The sequence below is a fragment of the Thamnophis sirtalis genome, unplaced genomic scaffold (assembly GCF_051295495.1).
Source record: "Thamnophis sirtalis isolate CommonGarterSnake01/CBP01778 unplaced genomic scaffold, rThaSir2_p1.2 scaffold_2, whole genome shotgun sequence".
NCBI lineage: Eukaryota > Metazoa > Chordata > Lepidosauria > Squamata > Natricidae > Thamnophis > Thamnophis sirtalis.
The window spans coordinates 29,417,728-29,440,508 of record NW_028261382.1 but is presented as its reverse complement, the minus strand read 5'-3'; the positions used below and the strand labels follow the sequence as shown (position 1 = coordinate 29,440,508).

Sequence of the window (22,781 nt, the reverse complement as noted above, 5' to 3'; positions counted from 1 at the left end):
AGCGGTAGTGCTCTCACCTCACAATCAAAGGGCTGTGAGTTTGATGCTAGGTAGAGGCAGATATTTCTCTCTCTGGGCACCATGAGAATATATTCTGCCAGAAGGCGGGGCTTAGCAGTGAGAAGACGGAGTTTCAGGCTATTCCTGAAATTCCTCTATTCCAAAGGATTTTTGGACGGGTTCTTTGAACCCTAGCTGTCCCGTAGAAGACAGTGAAGGTGAGGAGAGACCCTGGACCTCAGAGACACCCGCAAGTCTCTGGGGGGGGGTATTAACTCCTCGTGCCAATTCCTTTTTGGATTAGCTGCGTGCTAACTGAAACTGCAGGTTGCCCCTAAGAATGGCAGAAGTGATGTCATCTGGTAAGCTGATTTTATTACTCAAGAGACTCTGTCCGCGCTAAAAGCCTAAACCAATTGAAACCATAAAATAGCAGAATTTAGTGGCGAATTGGTCTTTTTCTAATGGATTTATGGCTGGTGGCGACCTTATCTCTTAAATACTTCAAGGAATGTTTCGGCAACCCCCCTCATTGACTCTTTTTAAGTGGATTGTAAAGTTAACTTTCTACTAATTAGCCTGTCACGATCTGACATCTTTACTACCTGGCTGTGTTCACGATCAGATAAGATTGCACAGTTTTCAGCGTGTTTATATTTGGAATTTTTAACTACGACACATCATGGCGTCTGAAGCCTCATTTCAGATTCTTTTCTCCGCATGTCAAGAGCTCTTTGACTCTTTTCAAAAATTGGAAAGAAAACTGGATCATATGATTTTAAAATATGAAGGAAAAACTGAGATTGTTGAATGTTTGAATGTTCCTGAAATACAAATGGAAAATGTGAGAAATGGCGTGTGGTCTATCTCAGAGGAAGAAAGGAAGGGGGGAGCCACAAAGAAGATTCATTTAAAGAGACAGAGTGCAGGAGAAATGGAAACTCCACCCTGGAGAATTAAAGTTAATCTGAAAAATTTTACAAGCCCAGGACAACATTATTATTTCACCACTCACATTCAGAGCCAAAAGGTGCGAAGGTATTTCTGTTTGGACTTGCTTATAAAAACATTTGGTAAATTTATTCAACGAATGGCAACTGGATCAAGAATACTTTGCTGTTGGAGGGACACAGGCTGACAGATGCAAGAATATAACTTAAAATTAGCTAAATCTGATTATTTTAATTCGTAATAGATATAGCTGAATAATAATTGATATTGATGGTAATGTATATGATGTGGAATTGGCTGATAGATTGAAGAAACTTAGCTAATCTAATTGCTCTCTTTGTAACAGATATAGTGGAATAATAATTGATATTGATAGTAATGTATATAATGTGGAGCCGATATGATAAATAACAATTGAATATGAGAAAACATTTTTGGATTATACATAAAGAGTATTAATTACAATAACTATCACTATTATAAAAACTAAATAAAATACATACAATCAAATGTTAATCAACACTGGGAAAATGTTATGATATATGATATAACTAAATATTATGGATGTCCAGCTAAAATAGGATATGAGGATTTGATGTCAATAGAGGACTTTATAAGTAGTAAATGAAATGTCAGCATGTGTTATGGATTAATTTTCTGATATAGCTAAGGATGAAGGATATTTAAATAACTATAGGTAATTAAAACTGGAGGTATAATGATGTTAATATGGTAAACATTTGAGTTAAGATATTTGAATTAATATGAATTAATGGAAGAGAAGCACCAAAGCATGCTGTAACCAGCTGATATACTTCTTTTTTTTCTTAATAGATACCTGTGTTTTGTTCTTTTTCCCTGCCTGTCGTGTCTGTTTTTTTTTTTTTTGTCCTTTTTTTTTTTTTTTTGCCTTTTCTTTTTGATTTTTCTTTTCCCACTGGTGTGGGCAGGTATTGTTCAAGATTATTACTTGTATTAATACTTTTAAATAATAATTACAGTCAAATGAAAATGGATATATAATAATGCTTAAGTTAATATGAGTTATGTTTGTTGACCGTGGAGGATCTGTAATCGATTGATACACTTTCTACAGATGTAAAGAAAGATGCTGTACTTGTTTCAATTAAAATTAAAAAACATTTATTTAAAAAAAAAAAGAGAATATATTCTGCCAAAACAAAACTCCGCACTGGCAACAATAAGGGCATCCGGCCAGTAAACACTTGGCTCAATTCAGTTGCCCACACGCCTACCCTGCAAGGGATTATGGGGTCATTAAAAGAAGATGAGGGATGCGTTGGCTCGGTGACTAAGACGCTGAGCTTGTTGATCAGAAGGTCGGCCGTTTGAGCGGTTCGAATCCCTAATGCCGCGTAACAGAGTGAGCTCCCGTTACTTGTCCCAGCTTCTGCCAGCAGTTCAAAAGCAGGTTAAAGAATGCAAGTAGAATATAGAATATGTATCTTTATTACGGTCAAAGGACAGCAATAGACATTACTTTTTACAATATGTTTAAAAAGTACTGACGTTAAAAGTGGATGATAACATACACGCTCTCCAGCTGTTCGAGTCACTCCCTGCTTTATGTGGGTGAAAAGCCGATAAGTATGGGAGTAAATGATCCAGAAATTGATTAGAGATATGTCCACATAATTGGTACAAGATGACAACTATACTTCTGTCACCAATTTTTTTCCTTGTCCCTACTGTGGAGAGGCAACCTATTTAGTTCTTCTTGGAACTCCCATGTCCTTCATTTGATTGATTACTACTTGCTTTGTTTGGTCAAAGCCTAGGGACCAGTGGTGGGTTTCAACATTTTTTAGAACCTCTTCTGTAGGTGTGGCCTGCTTTGTGGGAGTGGCTTGCCAGCCATATGACGGAGAGGTAGTGGCTTGGCGGTCATGTGACTGGGTGGGCGTGGCCAACTTGTAAAATGTGGTGAAACTCACTTAACAACGCTCTTGCTTAGCAACCAAAATGTTGGCTCAGGAACTCTGGCATTTGAAGCACGGAAGTCTTAAAGCTGTCAAGTTACAATGGTTCCACCACAAAACCGCGGTAGACAAAAGCGCGTGTGACTAAAGCGCGGTGAGAAAACCGCACCGTCAAAACCGCGCGACAACAGCGCGCCGACAACAGCGTGCCGACAGAAGCGCGCTGTAACATAACCCTAAAAATAACCCTAAACCTAACCCTAAACCTAACGCTAAACCTACCCTAAACCTACCCTAAACCTAACCCTAAACCTAACCCTAAACCTAACCCTAAACCTAACCCTAAACCTTACCTTAAGTTAAATCGCGCTTCTGTCGGTGCGCTGTTGTGGGCGTGCTGTTGTGGGCACGCTGTTGTGGGCACGCTTTTGACACCGCGGTTTTAGCACCGCGGTGTTGTCGGCACGCTTTTGACGTTCGCGGTTATGTCGTGCCACGAGTTACAATACCCTTGCACTCCTAACCCTTTAGAAAAAAAAAAACCCAGGGGTGTTCAAACTTGACAGCTTTAAGACTTGTGGACTTCAACTCCCAGAATTCCTCCTCTCGCTCTTCATCTTGATGATGTGCGGACGGGCGGGGGGAGGGAGCTGGAACCGGTTCTAAAGGGCATTGTAGATTTGTGGAACCTTTTCTATAAAAGAGGTTAGAACTGGCAGGAACCCATCCCTGCTAGGGACATTAAGAATAGGGGTGAGAGCCCATGAGAACCTAACTTGTGATCAATTGTTTGTTTCCAGGGGGAGGGGAAGTTGTGTGTCAACACTAGTGGGGACAGTCCCTCTGGAAAGAAATGCATTTTAAGCCAATGAATGATCATCATCTTCCAGGCTCTTACCTGGATTTGAGCTATGCCTGTCTCAATTCCTAACTGGGCGTTTGGTGTTCCTTTGGGTGCAGCTAAGATGGCTCTCAGGAATTTGGTTTGTATGGTTTCTAGCAAGTTTTTCTATGTGAGGATTCCTGTTTGTGCCCCACATAGAATTTGCGCCAATGTTTTGGCCTCGAAAAGTTTTAAGGCAGCAGGTACTAACTGACCTCCACCTGTATAAAAGAAATGTTTAATTGCATTTGAGGTCCTATTGGCTACTTGCAATGTGTGATCCAGGTGTGCCTTCCATGTCCCTTGCGAGTGGAAAACCACCCCAAGGTATCTAAATATTCTAACCTGTTCCAAACTATGTCCTTCTATTTTCCAGGAGTATTGGCGAGGTCTTTGAGCAAAAACTTTTTAAAAAACCAATTGATTTATCAAAGTTAAGGACCAGCTTGTTTTGCCCGTAATAGCCAAGTGTTGTCCTCTCTTCAGTCCTACAGGAGTTTGTGAAATAATAGCAGCATTATTGGTATATAGGAGAATCGGAATTTTTGCGTTGTGCTCGGTTCGGAGGATGGAGGTCAGGGTTCTGTAAGAGATCGATCAGGGGGTTGATATAGAAGTTAAAAAGGGAGGGGGACAGGATGCAACCCTGCCGTACCCCCCTTTTTGTACCCTTACTGGGCCAGTTAAAGTCCCTTGAGGATTGCGCCTCACTTTCAAGGTGGAATTAGCAAACAATTTTTGTATGAGGATAAGGAGGCGTTTATTGATAGTCATGTGTTGTGGCCCGGCAGGAACCGTTGGAGCTGCCACCAGACTCTGACAGCGAGGGGCCCTATGAGTCAGCCCTGGAGGATGTGGAGGACCCTGGACAGGGTTCCGACTCCGAGCAGGGCGCAGAGAGACTGGTTGGCCGCCAGGTGGCGCCTGAGCCTTGGATCAGTGGGAGGAGATAAGAGAGAGTGATCCAGAAACCACCTGTGAGTTGTTCCGGGATGCACGCCGTCGAAGGGCTACTCGGTCAAGAACAACTACGTAATTACATGAGGTAATTACGCTCAGCTGATGGTCATTAAGCTCCTCTCCCAGACTATAAAAGAGACTGCTTGTGCCACGCCCTTCTTGCAGAAGTCAACGTTTGACTAAAGAGAAACAAACTTGGCAGGCTGGATTGCTGCTAGAGTTGGTTTGCATTGCTGCCAAGGTTTGTCGGCCTTGCTGCCAAGGTCCTTATCTGTTTGTTTATTTGGCTTTCAGCCACCAAGAGTCTGGTCTTGTTATTAAAGGACATTCCATTTTACGCTTGTCTCGGCTTTCGTTACTGGATGGAGGAGGGGGTCAGAACAATCATGCATTTTAATTTCTCCCAGAGGATGTTCCTGGATATACTTTTTTGAAAGAGTTGTTTATTTTTTATTCTCTTATTGATGTAAACATTTACATCAATAAATGTAAACATTTTAATTGTAAATAAATGTAAACATTTTAATTGTTCACATAATTGTTATTCTTCTTTACATTTGTCATACATTTATTATTTGATTTAATAGGTTATAATATGCTGTTTGGGTTGCTTTATTTACCATCCCTTCCACCTGTTGTAACACCACCTTATTTTCCCTTTCTTTTCTCCATCTCTCCCTTCTCTACTTTCTTCCATCCTCCTCTCCTTCCCCTTCCTTCTTCCCTTACCTCTCCCCTACTCCTACTCTTCCTCTTCCCCTTCCTACCCTCTCTCCTTCTCTTTCGCTCCCTTCCATCCTCCTCTCCGTACCTCTTTCTTCTTTCCCTCCTCTCTTTCCCCTTCCTTTCTCCTACTCTTCCCCTCCCTACCTTCTCTCCTTCTCTTTCTTTCCCCTCCATCCTCCTCTCCTTACCTCTTTCTTCTTTCCCCGTTTTCCTTTCATTCTCTCCTCCTCTCTCTCTTTCTTTTTCTATTGTTGTTGGTGTTTATTTCAAAACTTCGTTTATGTTTCCTTGGGATGGTATTTCTGGAACCGGAAGGCCATAAAAAGAGAGGATTTTTTTTTATACGTATATTTTTGTACTAGATGGTGGAGTACCAAGATATGATCTACCATTGATCTTTATTCTCTAAAACCAGATTTTTCGTCTTTGATTATCCCCCCTGAAATTAGCCAATCCTGAAGTTTATAATTTAGGCATTTGGCATATAGTTTACTAATAACGCTGAGAAGATTAATGGGTCTATAAATGCCGGGTCATTTCTATTACCTTTTTTATAAATTGGCATGATAATTGCTACTCACCAATCTCTTGGCATATGGGCCGTGTTATCTATAAATGTAAACAGAGATGCTAAAAGTGGAGCCGCCAACTGGCTTTTTTTTATTATTTCTGGCAGGATGTTATCAGTACCAGATGCATTATTAGCCTTGAGGGCTCCTATCAACCAGGATATCTCTTCTGGTGTAACAGAGAGCCAGTAACAAGTTTGGTTCAAACTAATTTGGCTTTCCTTGGTTACATAGCCGGGCTCTGTTTATAGCTCCCCAAAATATTCTTCCCAGGCATGAATCGGTACCTGATTAGTTGGGGGTAGGGGATGTACCAAAAGAGGAATGTATTTTTAGTCCTGTCTGATGTAATTAGTCTATGCCAAGACTCCTTCAGAACCACACTTTTCTTTGCTTTTACAAGGGTCTAATATTGTGCTTCCAATTGTTGAAGTAGTGAGTGTGAATCTCAAAGGGGGCGTTTTTACTTTTCCACATTATATATCCTTTTTAGTTGCGCACAATCTCCATCAAGCCATTTTTTTATTCTTTTGAGACCGGCCTTTTGGGGTGAGCCAGTATTCTGTTAGTGAGAACCGATTTCAAATTTGAAATCAAAGTTTCAAACCGCTCTAAGTAAGAGCCTTCAAACTTATTCCTTAGTAGAGATGTATGTAGCTCTATGGTTTCTGGAACTCACATCCATTTAGTAACTTCCTTTCCATTTTTCTCATTCCATTTCATTTTTACCTGGGTATTTTGGCTCTCTAACCTAAGTAGGTAGGCTGTGCCTGCCCTTAAGGGTATCTGGTGCAATGTGAGAAAATAAAGATTATTGAACCATGATAGTTTTCCAGTCGCGAGTCTACCTCCATCTTTTGCTAAGAACTTCAGGAAGTCATATGATATTATCCAGTAATCAACTGTGGATTTTCTTCCTGCACCCCGATAAGTATATTCTGCTGGGTAGTTGCCCCATGTGGACCCATTAAGGATACAAAGATCCAAATGTACAGTCATCTGTCTTACACACAAACCTGCCCGATTTGCTTAAGGGTCTTTAAATTGTCTGGAATGCAGGGGTTCTCCTGGTACATTCTCGTCATAGTGGATCTTAAAATTGATTAAATAATGCTTGTGTCAGTATCATGTAGAATTAAATCAGAATCAAAGGCAAAACGATCCTTAAAGTTCCAATTTAATAAAGCAGACATCTTAGCACATCTGTGTTAATCCCAATACTGGAAATGACATCACAATTCCACCCAGTTAAAAGTTCATGAACTTGTCCCCCACACCCACAAATCCATCACATGGTCCAATCGTCTTCTTCCACACTGGCATCCACACCCAGCTGCTTCCGGTCAGGTGTACTGGTGCGGAGAAGCCAAGGATGACCTTGGCTTCTAGTAAAGAATGAAAACAATACATTCCACAATCTAACTCCTGTCTATTCCCCCCTCCCATCAACTATACTAGTGAAACAGCATAATGAAATAAGAGAAAGTGTGGCAGGCCAAAATTCTAAAAGGAATGTAATTAATTGCAGGCCTGACAGCTTGATCATTTGGCCCCATCCTAGCATTTAAGTCATGCAAAAGCGAAATCTCCACCTGTCTAAATAAGAGTAAGGGAGTCACAACCCATGACTGGAAAGGTGGCAGTGATACACATTTAAATTGCAAGGATGTATTAACTAATGTCACAATACCCACCCACCATGCTTGGGACAGCTGGGATTGAGTTAGCCCCATAACCATCTAACGGTATCTCTGCGGAGGCCCAGGTTTCCTGTACGATGAGGATGTCAAATTGTGATATATATAGTCAAAAAAAAGAGTTGGTCTTTTGATGGAACAGACCAACCTGCTATATTCCAGGTTATAAGGGAAAGTGGGGCATCTTTTGCAGCTCATCAGGAAACTTGATTTATACAAAGGGAAGTTGTTGGGTTGTTGCCATGGATTGAGGTGTCGTCACGCACAGAATTGGCCTTCTCTAAAAGTAGGGGAGGTGTCCCATCTAAGTCCTGTGTAGACTCCTGAGGATCTTGTTTAGAGTTAAGTGGTTTTAGCGCCAGCTAACAGAGCTTGCCATTCCGATGCCTCTTCTCTGGGTGTGGGGCAAGGAGTTATTAGGTCATGCTTCATTTTTTGAGATGATGGCTCTCTGAGTTTCTTGGTTTGGTGCTGAAGGTGTCATGCAGGAATGTGCAGTCAGGGGAGGCAGAGCCTCACCACTGTCATCATGAAAACAAAAAAAATGTAAAAGGCAAAAGGCAAGAGCTGAGGTCAGGCTGAGCTAGTTGCTGGCAGAGTCACCGTGGATGACTCTGCTTAACTGTTTAAAAAAGCCTCTTAAAAAGCGCCCTCTACAGGAGGAGGCAAGAGAACGACGTGCCTCATCTAGTCTGACTTTAGGCATTTTATGATCACTCGAGCAGAGTTAAGCAAGGGTTAAAAGCCAAAAAATTCCTGACGTAAGTGAGGAAAATATATCCAATCCAACTTCTGGGTTTGTGTTTGTTTGAGAGAGAGTGAATGAGAGAGGGAAGGGGGTAGGAGAGATAGTCCAATCCAACTTCTCTGTATGTGTGTGTCTGTTTGAGAGAGGGGGGAGGGAGGGAGAGAGGGAAGAAGGAGGGGGAGGGAGAAGAAAAAGAATGAAGGAAACTTTTTCGCAAAGGAGAAAAACAAATGCTGTCGCTTTAAATCGGAACTGAGCATGCCTGGCTGTGGAATTCTGGGAGTTGAAGTCAACAAGTCTAAAAAAATTTTTTTGAAACCCACCACTGTGTCAGTGCCTCACCAGCCATAAACCTCACCGCACGTCACTGGTGTCATGGGATATTCAGATAAGGGTGATAGTATCTCCACCTCTACTGGGACCTCTAATGCAGTGTTTCCCAACCTTGGCAACTTGAAGATGTCCGGACTTCAACTCCCAGAATTCCCCAGCCAGCATTCGCTGGCTGGGGAATTCTGGGAGTTGAAGTCCAGACATCTTCAAGTTGCTAAGGTTGAGAAACACTGCTCTAATGGCCCCTTTGGCTCTTGGCTTCTATTTTCCATGGTCTCCTGGTGGTGCAACTCCTCATCCTCTGGGGGAGAAGTGAGGGGCTCAATGAATGGGGAGGCCAGATATATAAGCAGCTCTGCTTTGTCCATTGGGACCAACAAGGATTTCTTTAAATTTTCTGACTTGAATAATATGTTGTCTTGTACTTGCAGATCTTGTAGTTTTGTGTTTCTCTCGTTGTCAACTAGTTACAACATAGCTGGCGTTGTGATGAAATCTACAGGCAGCTAAGAAAGTTAGTTTGGAAACGAGGCCTGCAAAATCAAACACTTTTTTCTCTCTCTTGATAATGCATTTACCAATTTGGCTGCGGGTGATTAGCTAAAACAAGTCCAGTCTTATATGGTTTTAAAAAAGAAAAACATCCTGATTCTGGCAACTTGTGTGGCACACTGAAACAGCAATAGCACTTATATACCGCTTCACGGTGCTTTTACAGCCCTCTCTAAGCGGTTTACAGAGTCAGCCTCTTGCCCCCAACAATCTGGGTCCTCATTTGACCCACCTCGGAAGGATGGAAGGCTGAGTCAACTTTGAGCTGGTCAGGATCGAACTGCTGGCAGAATTAGCCTGCAATACTGCATCCAAGGGGATGGGGTGGCTCAGGGGCTAAGAGGCTGAGCTTGTCGGTCAGAAAGGTCGGCAGTTCGGCAGTTCGAATCCTCAGCACCACGTAACGGAGTGAGCTCCCGCTACTTGTCTCAGCTTCTGCCAACCTAGCAGTTCGAAAGCACGTAAAAAATGCAAGTAGAGAAATAGGAACCACCTTTCTGACTTGAATAATAGGTTGTCTTGTACTTTCGTACAAGACACATTCGTGAGAGCCGTGGTGGCGCAGTGGGTAGAGTGCAGTACTGCAGGCCACTTCAGCTGACTGCTAGATCAGCTGTTCAGCGGTTCAAATCTCACCGGCTCAGGGTTGACTCAGCCTTCCATCCTTCCGAGGTGGGTAAAATGAGGACCCAGATTGTTGTTGGGGGCAATATGCTGACTCTGTAAACCGCTTAGAGAGGGCTGAAAGCCCTATGAAGCGGTATATAAAAATCTGCTATTGCTATTGCTATTGCTTTCCTTGGGAGAGCACCAAACACATTCGTGAGGCCAGTTTCTGAGCTGTTAAGTATCTCGTCACCAGACAAGGCTGGCTGACTCCCACTGTCTTTCTCTCCCTTTCCCAAGGTTGAAGATTGGAAAGATTTGAAAGGAGGCTAAATGTGCCTTCATCTTGAAGGGGGAATAGTAATAAGGATACAAACTGGTTGGTTTTAGTAGAAACCCTTATTTTCTGTAACACATATATACATTCGTCAAGAATCCTAAGGTACAACACTTGATGATACTCATAGGAGCCGAGGTGGCGCAGTGGTTAAGGTGCAGTACTGCAGGCCACTTCAGCTGACTGCTATCTGCAGTTCAGCGGTTCTAATCTCACCGGCTCAAGGTTGACTCAGCCTTCCATCCTTCTGAGGTGGGTGAAATGAGGACCCAGACTGTGGGGGCGATATGCTGACTCTGTAAACCACTTAGAGAGGGCTGAAAGCCCTATGAAGCGGTATATAAGTCTAACTGCTATTGCTATAGGGTACAAATAAGCAATCAGGAAACAATCAATATCAATATAAATCGTAAGGATACAAGCAACAAAGTTACAGTCCTGCAGTCTATAAGTGGGAGGAGATGGGTGATAGGAACGACGAGAAGACTAATAGTAATATTAATGCAGCCTTAGTGAATAGTTTGACAGTGGGGAGGGAATTAGTTGTTTAGCAGTGATGGCATTCAGGAAAAAAAACTGTCCTTGTGTCTATTTGTTCTGGTGTGCAGTGCTTTATAGCGTCGGTTTGAGGGTAGGAGTTGAAACAATGTCCAGGATGTGAGGGGTCTCTAGATATTTTCACAGCCCTCTTTTTGACTCCTGCAGTGTGCAGGTCCTCAATGGAAGGCAGGTTGGTAGCCATTGTTTTTCCTGCAGTTCTGATTCTCCTCTGAAGTCTGTCACGTCTTGTTGAGTTGCAGAGCCAAACCAGACAGTTAGAGAAGTGCATGCAAGCAAGCAGACAAATAAAGAGGAATTCTACTGCACGCAGTATGAAACCTAGACTTGCACACTTCCTGAACCACAAGCTTATCAATCGCACCACAGTTTAGTGCAGTGTTTCTCAACCTTGGCAACTTGAAGATGTCTGGACTTCAAGTCCCAGAATTCCCCAGCCAGCGAATGCTGGCTGGGGAATTCTGGGACTTGAAGTCCAGACATCTTCAAGTTGCCAAGGTTGAGAAACACTGGTTTAGTGTCTTGTGTGAACTGGGCCCTTGGCTTCAGCACCAGGAATGTTGGCTTTGAAGCCCCTTGGCTTTCCATGCTGTGTGGCAGGCTGGTGCTTGGCCAAACCCTGTCTGTCTGTCTGTCTGTCTCCTGCCTACTAGCCCCTAAATCTAGTCCGTTCCCCCACCCCCACTCAGCCATGAGACCCTAACCAACCCTTCCACGGAAGAAAAAAACCGGCACGCATGGAGCGCGCACCGATTGCCCGCTGCGCCCTTGCACCGCGTGGAGGAGTGGGTGAGCCCGGAACCGCCTCCCGACTGGCAGGGAGGGCGCTGGCGGGCTGTGGGTGGGACGTGGGGGGCGCGCGGGGGGTGGTGGTGTCCGAGGCGGAGCCTGCGCCTCTTTGCAGAGCTCTTAAAGGGTTCGCCAGCTCGGGCAGCTGGAGATTAACGGGGCCGCCAGCGCCGGGCGCGCTTGGAGAGGGCGAGCGCGCGTGCCACGCTGCGGGTTCCTTTGGCCAAGCTGGTAAGTGGCTGCTTGGCGAGCACAGGCCCGTCTGCCTGGAGCCGGGAGAAGCCCCCGGGGGACCCTCCAGGGAAGGCGGAGAGAGACGCCTCCCCCCTCCTTGCCATCCTCGTCTTTTCTCTTGGCACTTCGCGGGTCCCCCTGGGGCGCGCGCGGCTGGCAAAAAAAGGCTTGCCTGCCGCGTCCTCGGGCTCCTTTGCGCGTTCCCTCTGGCGCCCTCTTTCCCTCGGCCCGGGCTCCGATGCCCCCGCCTGCCCTTCCCAGCCTTCCCTCCCCCCACTCCCGCGACCGCTTGCTAGGAATGAATCGCCGCAGATAGATTGGGGGGGGGGTGTTATCTCTTTTCCCCCCTGCCATCCTGCGAAGGGGGAACCTCTTTTCCCCTCCCTGCGCTTTGTCCCACGGAGGAGACTCGGGGGCATGTGCAGAGCGTCCTTCTTCGCCCTTCTGCCTGCCTGGAGCTCTGGATTCTGGGTGGTTAAATAGCAATAGAAGTAGCACTTATATACCGCTTCACAGCCCTCTTTAAGAAGTTTACAGAGTCAGCCTCTTGCCCCCAACAATCTAGCTCTTCATTTGACCCACCTCGGAAGGATGGAAGGCTGAGTCATCCTTGAGCTTGTCAGGATCAAACTGCTGGCAGTGGGCAGAATTATAGGGAGGAAGGAAGGAAGATAATGGCACTTAGACTTGTTTACCGCTTCACAGTGCTTTCCAGCCCTCTCTAAGCGGTTTACAGAGTCAGCCTCTTGCCCCCAACAATTTGGGTCCTCATTTTGCTGACCTCGGAAGGACTCGAACTGCCGAATTGCAGGCAGCCAGCAGGCAGCAGAAGTAGCCTGCAGTTCTCTAACCACTGCGCCATGCAACATCCACTTAGCCTCAGCAATAGCAATAGACTTATATACCACTGCATAGTACTTCACAGCCCTCTCTAAGCAGTTTACAGAGTCAGCCTCTTGCCCCCAATAATCTGGCTCCTCATTTCACCCACCTCGGAAGGATGGCAGGCTGAGACAACCTTGAGCCGGTCAGGATCGAACTGCTGGCGGAATTAGGCTGCAATACTGCATTCTAACCACTGTGAAACCACGGTCCTTCCTTCCTTCCTTCCTTCCTTCCTTCTTTCCTTCCTTCCTTCCTTCCTTCCTTCCTTCCTTCCTTCCTTCCTTCCTTCCTTCCTTCCTTCCTTCCCAATAGTACTTAGACTTATATACCGCTTCCCACCCTCTCTAAGCGGTTTGCAGAGTCAGCCTCTTGCCCCCAACAATCTGGGTCCTCATTTTACCCACCTCGGAAGGACGGAAGGCTGAGTCAACCTTGAGCCGATGAGATTTGAACTGCCGAACTGCGGATCAATTTAAGCGGTGAAATCCTTGTTAGGTTGTTTTTTTTTCCTTAGAGAAGGGGGCAAAATTATTCCTAATTGAAGAGGGGTGCTAATCCATGGCTCTTCTCTTAAGGAACAGCTGTAGACCCCCTGTGACTTGCCAGATGTTGACGGACTACAACTCCCAGCATCCTCTGCTGGGATATGATAGCTTTATTGATTAGCCTATATAGGCCATATCAAAGCACAAGGTTCAAACACATGTCGCCAGTAAAAACTTATACAAACAATTTAAAAGCAGAGTAGGGTAAAACACAAAAGTTATGGAATAAGATACAATGTAATTTAATACATAAATATATGAAATAGGATAAAATGACCTAAAATTATATTTTGGTGTCACCCTTACAATCTACCCCAATCAGTCCCACGTATGCGGATCTCAATCGAAGCATTTTGCTGTTCTCTGCTGGGAAGAGAAGGGTTTGCTGGGAATCATAGTTTAACCAGCAGAAAACATGGTCTGTTTTCCTACCCCTGAAAGGATCACGCTTGAGCAAAGTTAAAATTACCCGGTCTTTTTTTCAGAATTGGCCAACCAGCTTCAAATAATCCTAAATTAAGTCAATATTAAATTAGCGTAGTTGTCAGGGGAGGGGGAAAAATTGATGGAATAGTTTTGTGTTTCTCTGGTTGTCAACTAGTTACAACACAGCTGGCATTGTGATGAAATCTACAGGCAGCTAAGAAAGTTAGTTTGGAAACGAGGCCTGCAAAATCAAACACTTTTTTCTCTCTCTTGATAATGCATTTACCAATTTGGCTGCGGGTGATTAGCTAAAACAAGTCCAGTCTTATATGGTTTTAAAAAAGAAAAACATCCTGATTCTGGCAACTTGTGTGGCACACTGAAACAGCGATAGCACTTATATACCGCTTCACGGTGCTTTTACAGCCCTCTCTAAGCGGTTTACAGAGTCAGCCTCTTGCCCCCAATAATCTGGGTCCTCATTTGACCCACCTCGGAAGGACGGAAGGACGAGTCAACTTTGAGCTGGTCAGGATCGAACTGCTGGCAGAATTAGCCTGCAATACTGCATCCAAGGGGATGGGGGTGGCTCAGGGGCTAAGAGGCTGAGTTTGTTGGTTAGAAAGGTCAGCAGTTCGGCGGTTCGAATCCTCAGTGCCGCGTAACGGAGTGAGCTCCCGCTACTTGTCTCAGCTTCTGCCAACCTAGCAGTTCGAAAGCACGTAAAAAATGCAAGTAGAAAAATAGGAACCACCTTTCTGACTTGAATAATAGGTTGTCTTGTACTTTCCTTGGGAGAGCACCAAACACATTCATGAAGCCAGTTTCTGAGCTGTTAAGTATCTCGTCACCAGACCAGGCTGGCTGACTCCCACTGTCTTTCTCTCCATTTCCCAAGGTTGAAGATGGGAAAGATTTGAAAGGAGGCTAAATGTGCTTGTCCCAGCTTCTGCCAACCTAGCAGTTCGAAAGCAAATAAAAATGCAAGTAGAAAAACAGGAACCACCTTTGGTGGGAAGGGAACAGCGTTCCGTTGGCCTTCGGCATTGAGTCATGCCGGCCACATGACCACGGAGACGTCTTTGGACAGCGCTGGCTCTTCGGCTTTGAAACGGAGCTGAGCACCGTCCCCTAGAGTCGGGAACCACAGGCACATATGTGCGAGGGGAACCTTTTACCTTTACTGCATTCTAACCATCGTGACACCATGTTGCTTAGATAACAACAGCGCTTAGACTTATAATATTGCTTCACAGCCCTTTCTAAGCAATATACAGAGTCAGCCTCGTGCCCCCCAACAATCTGGCTCCCCATTTTACCGACCTCGGAAGGACGGAAGGCTGAGTCAACCTTGAGCCTGGTGAGATTGGAACTGCCAAATTGCAGGCAGCCGGCAGTCAGCAGAGGTAGCCTGCAGTACTGCACTTTAACCACTGTGCCACCGTGCTATCTTTAATAGCTGAAATTTTTTAATGTTGTAATTAGTTTCTTTGGATGCCTGGGGACACCGACCTGTTAAGGCCTCAGCTGGACACAGGGAGAAGTGCTTTTATCCTTCGATTTTCTTGTTTGTTCTTCTTCCATTCAATAAATCCTTCGGTTTCCCCAGCTGTCCGTTAGAACTGAGGGAGCTTCTTGGATGAGAAGCGAAATGTTTTCAAAGGAATAAAAAAAACTCCTGGGAAAGTCCAGTTGTTTTTTGGGAAAACAGGTCCTTTGGGACGAGCAACACCTGGATGATTGAGCATCTTGTAAGCAATGGGAAAAGTCACCTCTGGAATCGCTCACCTGTCTTTTATCTCTTTGCAGGGAAGTTGTCCCAGACTTCCAAACCAGATACATGGCTGAAAACTCCGTAAAGGATGCAAGTGCTTGTAAGTATCCCGTGGCTCTGACATTCCTAGAGATCTGCAGGGCTCCGTGATGCCTTGGGAAGGCCACATTTGGAATACTGGATCCAGTTTTGGTCGCCACGATGTAAAAAAGATGTGGAGACTCTAGAAAGAGTGCAGAGAAGAGCAACAAAGAGGATTAGGGGACTGGAGGCTAAAACATATGAAGAACGGTTGCGGGCACTGGGCATGGCTAGTTTAATGAAAAGAAGGACCAGGGGAGACAGGATAGCAGTCTTCCAATATCTCAGGGGTTGCCACAAAGAAGAGGGAGTCAAGCTATTCTCCAAAGCACCTGAAGGCAGGACAAGAAACAATGGGTGGAAACTAATCAAGGAGAGAAGCAGCCTAGAACTGAGGAGAAATTTCCTAACAGTGAGAACAATTAATCAGTGGAACAACTTGCCTCCAGAAGTTATGAATGCTCCACCACTAAGGTTTTCAAGAAGAGATTGGATAACCATTTGTCTGATGTGGTGTAGGGTTTTGTGCCTAAACAGGAGGGTTGGACTAGAAGACCTCCAAGGTCCCTTCCAACTCTGCTATTCTATTCTAGTCTAATGAAAAGAAGGACCAGGGGAGACAGGATAGCAGTATTCCAATATCTCAGGAGGAGTTGCCACAAAGAAGAGGGAGTCAAGCCATTCGCCAAAACAACTGAGAGCAGGACAAGAAGCAATGGGTGGAAACTAATCTAGGAGAGAAGCAACCTAGAACTGAGGAGAAATTTCCTGACAGGGAGAACAATTAATCAGTGGAACAACTTGCCTCCAGAAGTTGTGAATGATCCACCACTAAGGTTTTCAAGAAGAGATTAGATAACCATTTGTCTGAAATGCTATAGGGTTTCCCACCTGAGCGGGGTGGGTGGGGGGCTGGACTAGAAGACCTCCAAGGTCCTTTCCAGCTCTGTTGGTCTGTTAGCTCTGTACAGTTGAATCCTGCCTGCGTCTGGGTATCTTATCGGTTTACCGACACAGCTTCTCTTTTGCAGCCTCGCCTCTTCTTCACTCTCGTTGTCTTGTCTGCCTGCAGCATCGCTTACTTCCTGTTGTGCCCACGCCTTTGTAGCTCCCTGTGCTGGCTCAGCTGCCAACCCAGAGAAGGGAAGGAGAGCAGGCTGGCACAGAGTTTTAAAACTGCCCAATTTAAGGGCTATATCAGCGTTCCAGATGGAAAGGTGAGTCAGATCTCAAGATTAGGGAGAAAGGCAGTTTAGATGCGAAGTGGGCCAGGAAGCCCTTGCAGCCAAAAAACCCCTAGATAATCTATTCTATTCTGCATTTTCTTTATTCCACTCGATTTTTTTCCCTGCATTTTCTTTATTCTATTCTATTCTATTTTTTCTGCATTATCTCTATTCTATTCTATTCTATTCTATTTTTTTTGCATTTTCTTTATTCTATTCTATTTTTTCTGCATTATCTCTATTCTATTCTCTCTATATTCTATTCTATTTTTGTGCATTTTCTTTATTCTATTCTATTTTTTCTGCATTTTCCTTATTCTATTCTATTTTTTCTGCATTTTCTCTATTCTATTCTATTCTTTCTGCATTTATTCTATTCTATTTTTTCTGCATTTTTTCTATTCTATTCTATTCTATTCTAATCTATTTTTTCTGCATTTTATCTTTTCTATTCTGTTCTGTTCTTTCTATATTCTATTCTATTCCACTCTATTTGGTATTTTCTCTATTCTATTTTTTTCTGCATTTTCTTTATTCTATTCTATTTTTTCTGCATTATATCTAGTCTATTCTACTTCTATATTCTATTCTATTTTTTGCATTTTCTCTATTCTATTCTATTTTTTCTGCTTTTTATCTATTCTGTTCTTTCTATATTCTATTCTCTTCCACTCTATTCAGCATTTTCTCTATTCTATTTTTTTCTGTATTTTCTCTATTCTATTCTAAATTCTATAAATACATTTTAAATGGCCCTTTGATGCTAGTTTGCTCTTTGCAAGATAGGAGACACATAGGAGAGCGTTTTCAATATGAGAACGCCATATAGATGCATAACAAAAGCTTTTTAATAACGCAGGGGCTCTTATTTAGGTATTAATGCAACCGTTCAGCTACACAAATGGGTGGCTTGAAAAGGTTGTGTGGCGTGTCAGCCAATCACAGGAGAGCTTTTTTGACAAGAACCAGCCAGAAGAAATGTGATGTTCGTTGATTATGGTGCGTAACTTCGGCAATTTTAAGATGTGTGGACTTCGACTCCTAGAATTCCCAATCCAGGAAAATTGTGGGGGCTTCCTTCCTTCCTTCCTTCCTTCCTTCCTTCCTTCCTTCCTTCCATCCATCCATCCATCCATCCATCCATCCAATCTTTATATATTTTGTTTCTCTTTCATTATTTTCTTTCTTCTCTTTTTCGGTATCAAAAGTAATTCTTTGGTCCCTCTCCTCTTTCTTTCTTTCTTTCTTTCTTTCTTTCTTTCTTTCTTTCTTTCTTTCTTTCTTTCTTTCTTTTTTCTTTCCTTCCTTCCTTCTATCCATCCAATCTTTACATATTTTGTTTCTCTTTCATTATTTTATTTCTTCTCTTTTTCAGTATCAAAAGTAATTCTTTGGTCCCTCTCCTCTTTCTTTCTTTCTTTCTTTCTTTCTTTCTTTCTTTCCTTCCTTCCATCCATCCATCCATCCATCCATCCAATCTTTACATACTATCAGTATCAAAAGTAATTCTTTGGTCCCTCTTCTTTCTTTCTTTCTTTCTTTCTTTCTTTCTCTCTCTCTCTCTTTCTTTCTTTCTTTCCTTCCTTCCTTCCTTCCATCCATCCAATCTTTACATATTTTGTTTCTCTTTCATTATTTTCTTTCTTCTCTTTTTCAGTATCAAAAGTAATTCTTTGTTCCCTCTCCCCTTCCTTCCTTCCTTCCTTCCTTCCTTCCTTCCTTCCTTCCTTCCTTCCTTCCTTCCTTCCTATCTACCTACCTACCTACGAAATTTGAAGTCCACTGGTTACAGCAGTGTTTGTGACCCTCGACAACTTTTAAGACTTGTGGAGTGGACGTCAACTCCCAGAATTCCCCTGACACCATGAATTCTGGGAGCGGAAAACCACAGCTCTTTGCTTCTAACATTGCATAGCCATTTGGAATTGACTTATTATACGTGTCCAAGCTCATTTGGAGAAAAGGATGGGGAGGGGTGGTCGGAAACTGAACGATGGAAGGATTTTACTTCTGGGAGCTACATTGGCATACTGAAATCTCCCCCAGGGAAATGAAACTTGCCGTGGGGGAGAAAATCTCTCAGCGGAGGAATCCCCCCTCCCCAATTTAAGCCTAGAGAGCAATGCTACGGCACTTTCTTCTGTTTTATTTTTCCTTCTTCTTCTGGTTAGCCCCTGGCTCAAGTGCCATGCCGCCAATGTGCCATTGTGTCCAGTTCCGGGCAGATGTTGGGCTCCCGTTCGGGAACGGAGATTGACGCCAAGGAATGCGTCCTGCGCATGAACCAGGCCCCCACTCAGGGCTATGAGGAAGACGTGGGCAGCCGCAGCACCCTCCGCGTGGTCTCCCACACCAGCATCCCTTTGCTGCTACGCAACCACAGTTATTTCTTCAAGCAATCCTGCGACACCACCTATATCATTTGGGGGCCTCCCCGGCTGATGAGCCGTGAGAAAATCGGCTTGGTTTATCGGACCCTGGTGAAGATCAAGGAGATGTACCCAGCTTTGCGTCTCTACACGCTCACTGAGAAAACCATGGCCCGCTGCGACGAGCTCTTCCAACAGGAGACGGGGAAAAACAGGTGAGCGGGGAGCGTGGTGACTCTATGAGTCTCTTTATGAACACCAACTGTGCCCCCAACGTCCCTTTCGACTCTGTGGCCTGGAGAAACGCTCTTCCACAAACCTGTTTTACAGCCTCTGGCTGAAAATGCTCCAGTCCAAATGCTGTAAGCAGAAAACTTCCAACTACAAATCCACCGAGGCAAAGTAAAATAATTGAGTAGAGCAATCAAGATAAGGAGTTCCAGAAGTGAAGCAGCAGGACAGTAAATCAAACCAGTTGGGAGGATGCCGGGAACTCAGCTAAGCAGTTAAACTCAGTGTTTGTTCCCAACAACTGTCCTTCCCACTTGCCTCTCCTTTAAACTCCATTCCCCAGGTGTGCCTTGTGAAGGGAATCGGGGCCCTTTCCTCCCTCATAAGCCATGCAACCGAGAGCCGTTGCTCTCTTCTCCGTTCTTCCCTACGTGCCCTAGGATGAGGAGGGGTGTGGGCCTTGGTCTTCATCTGAACCCGCTCCCTTGTTCTACCTCTCCCCTGCTCTGCCCCGCCTGACTTTGACCCTTTCCCAGTTTCTTCCCGAGCCAACCGAGCCACTCTTGAGAGAGGATGACCACCTCCTCACTAAGGGAGGGACCCGGTGGAGCAGCAAAGCTCCGTGATGAAATTCCCAGCTTCCATTCTTGGTGGGAAGCTTGGAAAGAAGTTGAGCGGCTTCCGGTGGAATTCCGGTAGCAAAGCAAGGATGGAAGCCGTCGGTGAGGTTGAGTTCCAACAACAGCTGAGGCTCCAGCTCCTGCCAAATTTCTTCTCTTAGCTCCTTCTAAGCTAGGGGTGTAAAACTCGATTTCATTGCATCTGACAGGGCTTTCTCTGGTTCCCCCTACATCGTATCTCAGCATCTTCTCTTCCCAACCCGCAGGATGAAATCTGGTTCCTTTCTCAGTACCGGCTGGTTCACCATGGTTTTGGCGATGGAGTTGTGTGAGCAGACTTTTGTCTTCGGGATGGTCAGCGAGAACCACTGCAAGTAAGTAATTTTGAGGTGGTCTTCTGAGCTGGGAAGCCAAAGGAGAAGATGGGACTCTTTATGAGAGACTTCTCTTCATCCCTTACATCTTGGGAGGCTATGATTTGTGCTCTGGTGGCCAGGGCGAAGAGGTGGAGAACATCTTGGAGATGTTCTCCAAAAAATGATGCCATCCCAAAATGCTCATTTCCCAGAAGACACAAAGATGGGGAGGCTGTATCCAAAGGATCAACTCTTCCCCAGGTAAATCTCTATGGAGATTCATGGTCATCCAGGTCATGGTTGTCCCAAAGGTGCTTTTTTTCAAAAGGCAACTGGACTCTGTTCTTCCTTGAAGATATTTCGCTTCTCATCCAAGAAGCTTCTTCAGTCCTTCAGGCAATTGGACTTTGTTCTTCCTTGAAGACGTTTTGTTTCTCATCCAAGAAGCTTCTTCAGATCTTCAGAAGGCAGGTGGACTTTGTTCTTCCTTGAAGACCTTTCACTTCTCATCCAAGAAGCTTCTTCAGTTCTGCAGAAGGCAACAGGACTTTGTTTTCCTTTGAAGAGGTTTCGCTTCTCATCCAAGAAGCTTCTTCAGTTCTGCAGAAGGCAACAGGACTTTGTTCTTCCTTGAAGATGTTTTGTTTCTCATCCAAGAAGCTTCTTCAGATCTTCAGAAGGCAGGTGGACTTTGTTCTTCCTTGAAGACCTTTCACTTCTCATCCAAGAAGCTTCTTCAGTTCTTCAGAAGGCCACTGGACTTGGTTTTTCCTTGAAGACGTTTTGCTTCTCATCCAAGAAGTTTCTTCAGTTCTGGCAGAAGACGTTTCTTGAGTGAGAACCAAAGAAGCTTCTTGGGTGAGAAGCGAACTGTCTTCAAGGAAAAACCAAAGTTGCCTTTTGAAAAAAAAACAAACACATTTGGCTCTTCCCCAGGTAAGGATAAACAACAACAAAAATATTTTCTCTCTGTTGCCTCAATCAATATTTTTGTTTTATTAATGGCTAGTTATTTCAAGCTGCCTTCGGTGGAATGTCACTGTGGCATGTTAGCTCTTCACAGGCTGGGATATATATATATATATATATATATATATATATATCACAAGCTCGTGACGAGCCAATTGACAGATGATGGAAGCAGTTAGCTTCCTCCCATAATTGGGGCTTACCAGGGGTTGTAAAAATCTAATAGATACCTTTCACCCTGGCTTCGCTGATAACGGATAAGAGCCTGTGGCCTAATGGCTAAGAAGTCTGCCTAGTATGTAATATAGCCCAGGTTCAAATCCCAGCAAGGGTGTGGCTAGCTGATGAAAGCTAAATAGCTTGAAATAGATCTATACTAGTCTCCCTTTATTTATTTATCAGCACAAATAAAAAAACACACACACATATATATATATATATATATATATATATATATATATATATATATATATATATATATATATATATATATATATATATATATATATATATATATATATATATATATATATATATATATATATATATATATATATATATATATATATATATATATATATATATATATATATATATATATATAAACTTTAAACTTGGCTCCTTCGATTGGCAGAGAGAAGAACCAACCGGCTGTGCCTTATCACTATTTTGAGAAGGGGCGACTGGACGAATGCCGGATGTACCAAGCCCACGAACGGGCTGCCCGCGGCGGGCACCGTTTCATCACCGAGAAAGCAATCTTTTCCCGCTGGGCGAAGAAAAGGAACATTGTCTTCACTCATCCGTCATGGTCCGATGGGTAGAAGGAGTTATTTGTCGGCGGAAACTTTGCCACTTGGCGAGCCCGGAGAAATTACGGCGCTGCAGAAAGTTGGAAAGTTTGCAGCGAGAGGCATCCCCTGCGAACAAAACACCTCTCCGTCTTCTTCTCTTAGCTCCCCGTTTTTAACATTCTGTCGAGGGACTGCAAATTCTTCCTGTTTTTTTTTTCTCTCTTTTATTATGATTTCCTCCGTGCCTGGTTTTGTGTGATGATTTATATATATATATATATTTTGCACAGAAAAAAAAAAAAGGAAGCGCTCTGACGCAAGTCAGAGGCCAGGGGTTAGATGCTTCCTGTTTGGGGCGGGTTCCGGAGGGTAGAATGGAGAAGAAACGGATGTTGATGTTTTATGCTGTAAACCCGCCCTGAAAACTTAAAAAGGCACAATTGCAACCCACGAAGGCCTTGAGAGACAGAATAGAACAGAATAACAGAGTTGCAAGGGACCTTGGAGGTCTTCTAGTCCAACCCTCTGCTCAGGCAGGAAACCCTACACCACTTCAGACAAATGGTTATCCAACGTCTTCTTAAAAACCTCCAGTGTTGGGGCATTCACAACTTCTGGAGGC

General features: G+C 44.0%; 1 protein-coding gene across 1 annotated transcript; it reads left to right on the top strand.

The window, feature by feature from the left end:
* Window positions 1–11,743: 11,743 nt before the first annotated feature.
* ST6GALNAC4 (ST6 N-acetylgalactosaminide alpha-2,6-sialyltransferase 4) lies at window positions 11,744–22,781 on the top strand. The gene is made up of 6 exons (XM_087703649.1): window positions 11,744–11,880; window positions 15,549–15,613; window positions 16,626–16,811; window positions 18,992–19,404; window positions 20,307–20,414; window positions 22,000–22,781. Exons 2-6 carry the CDS (start codon window positions 15,602–15,604, stop codon window positions 22,187–22,189), a joined length of 909 nt encoding a protein of 302 aa, XP_087559775.1. The 5' UTR covers window positions 11,744–11,880; window positions 15,549–15,601; the 3' UTR covers window positions 22,190–22,781.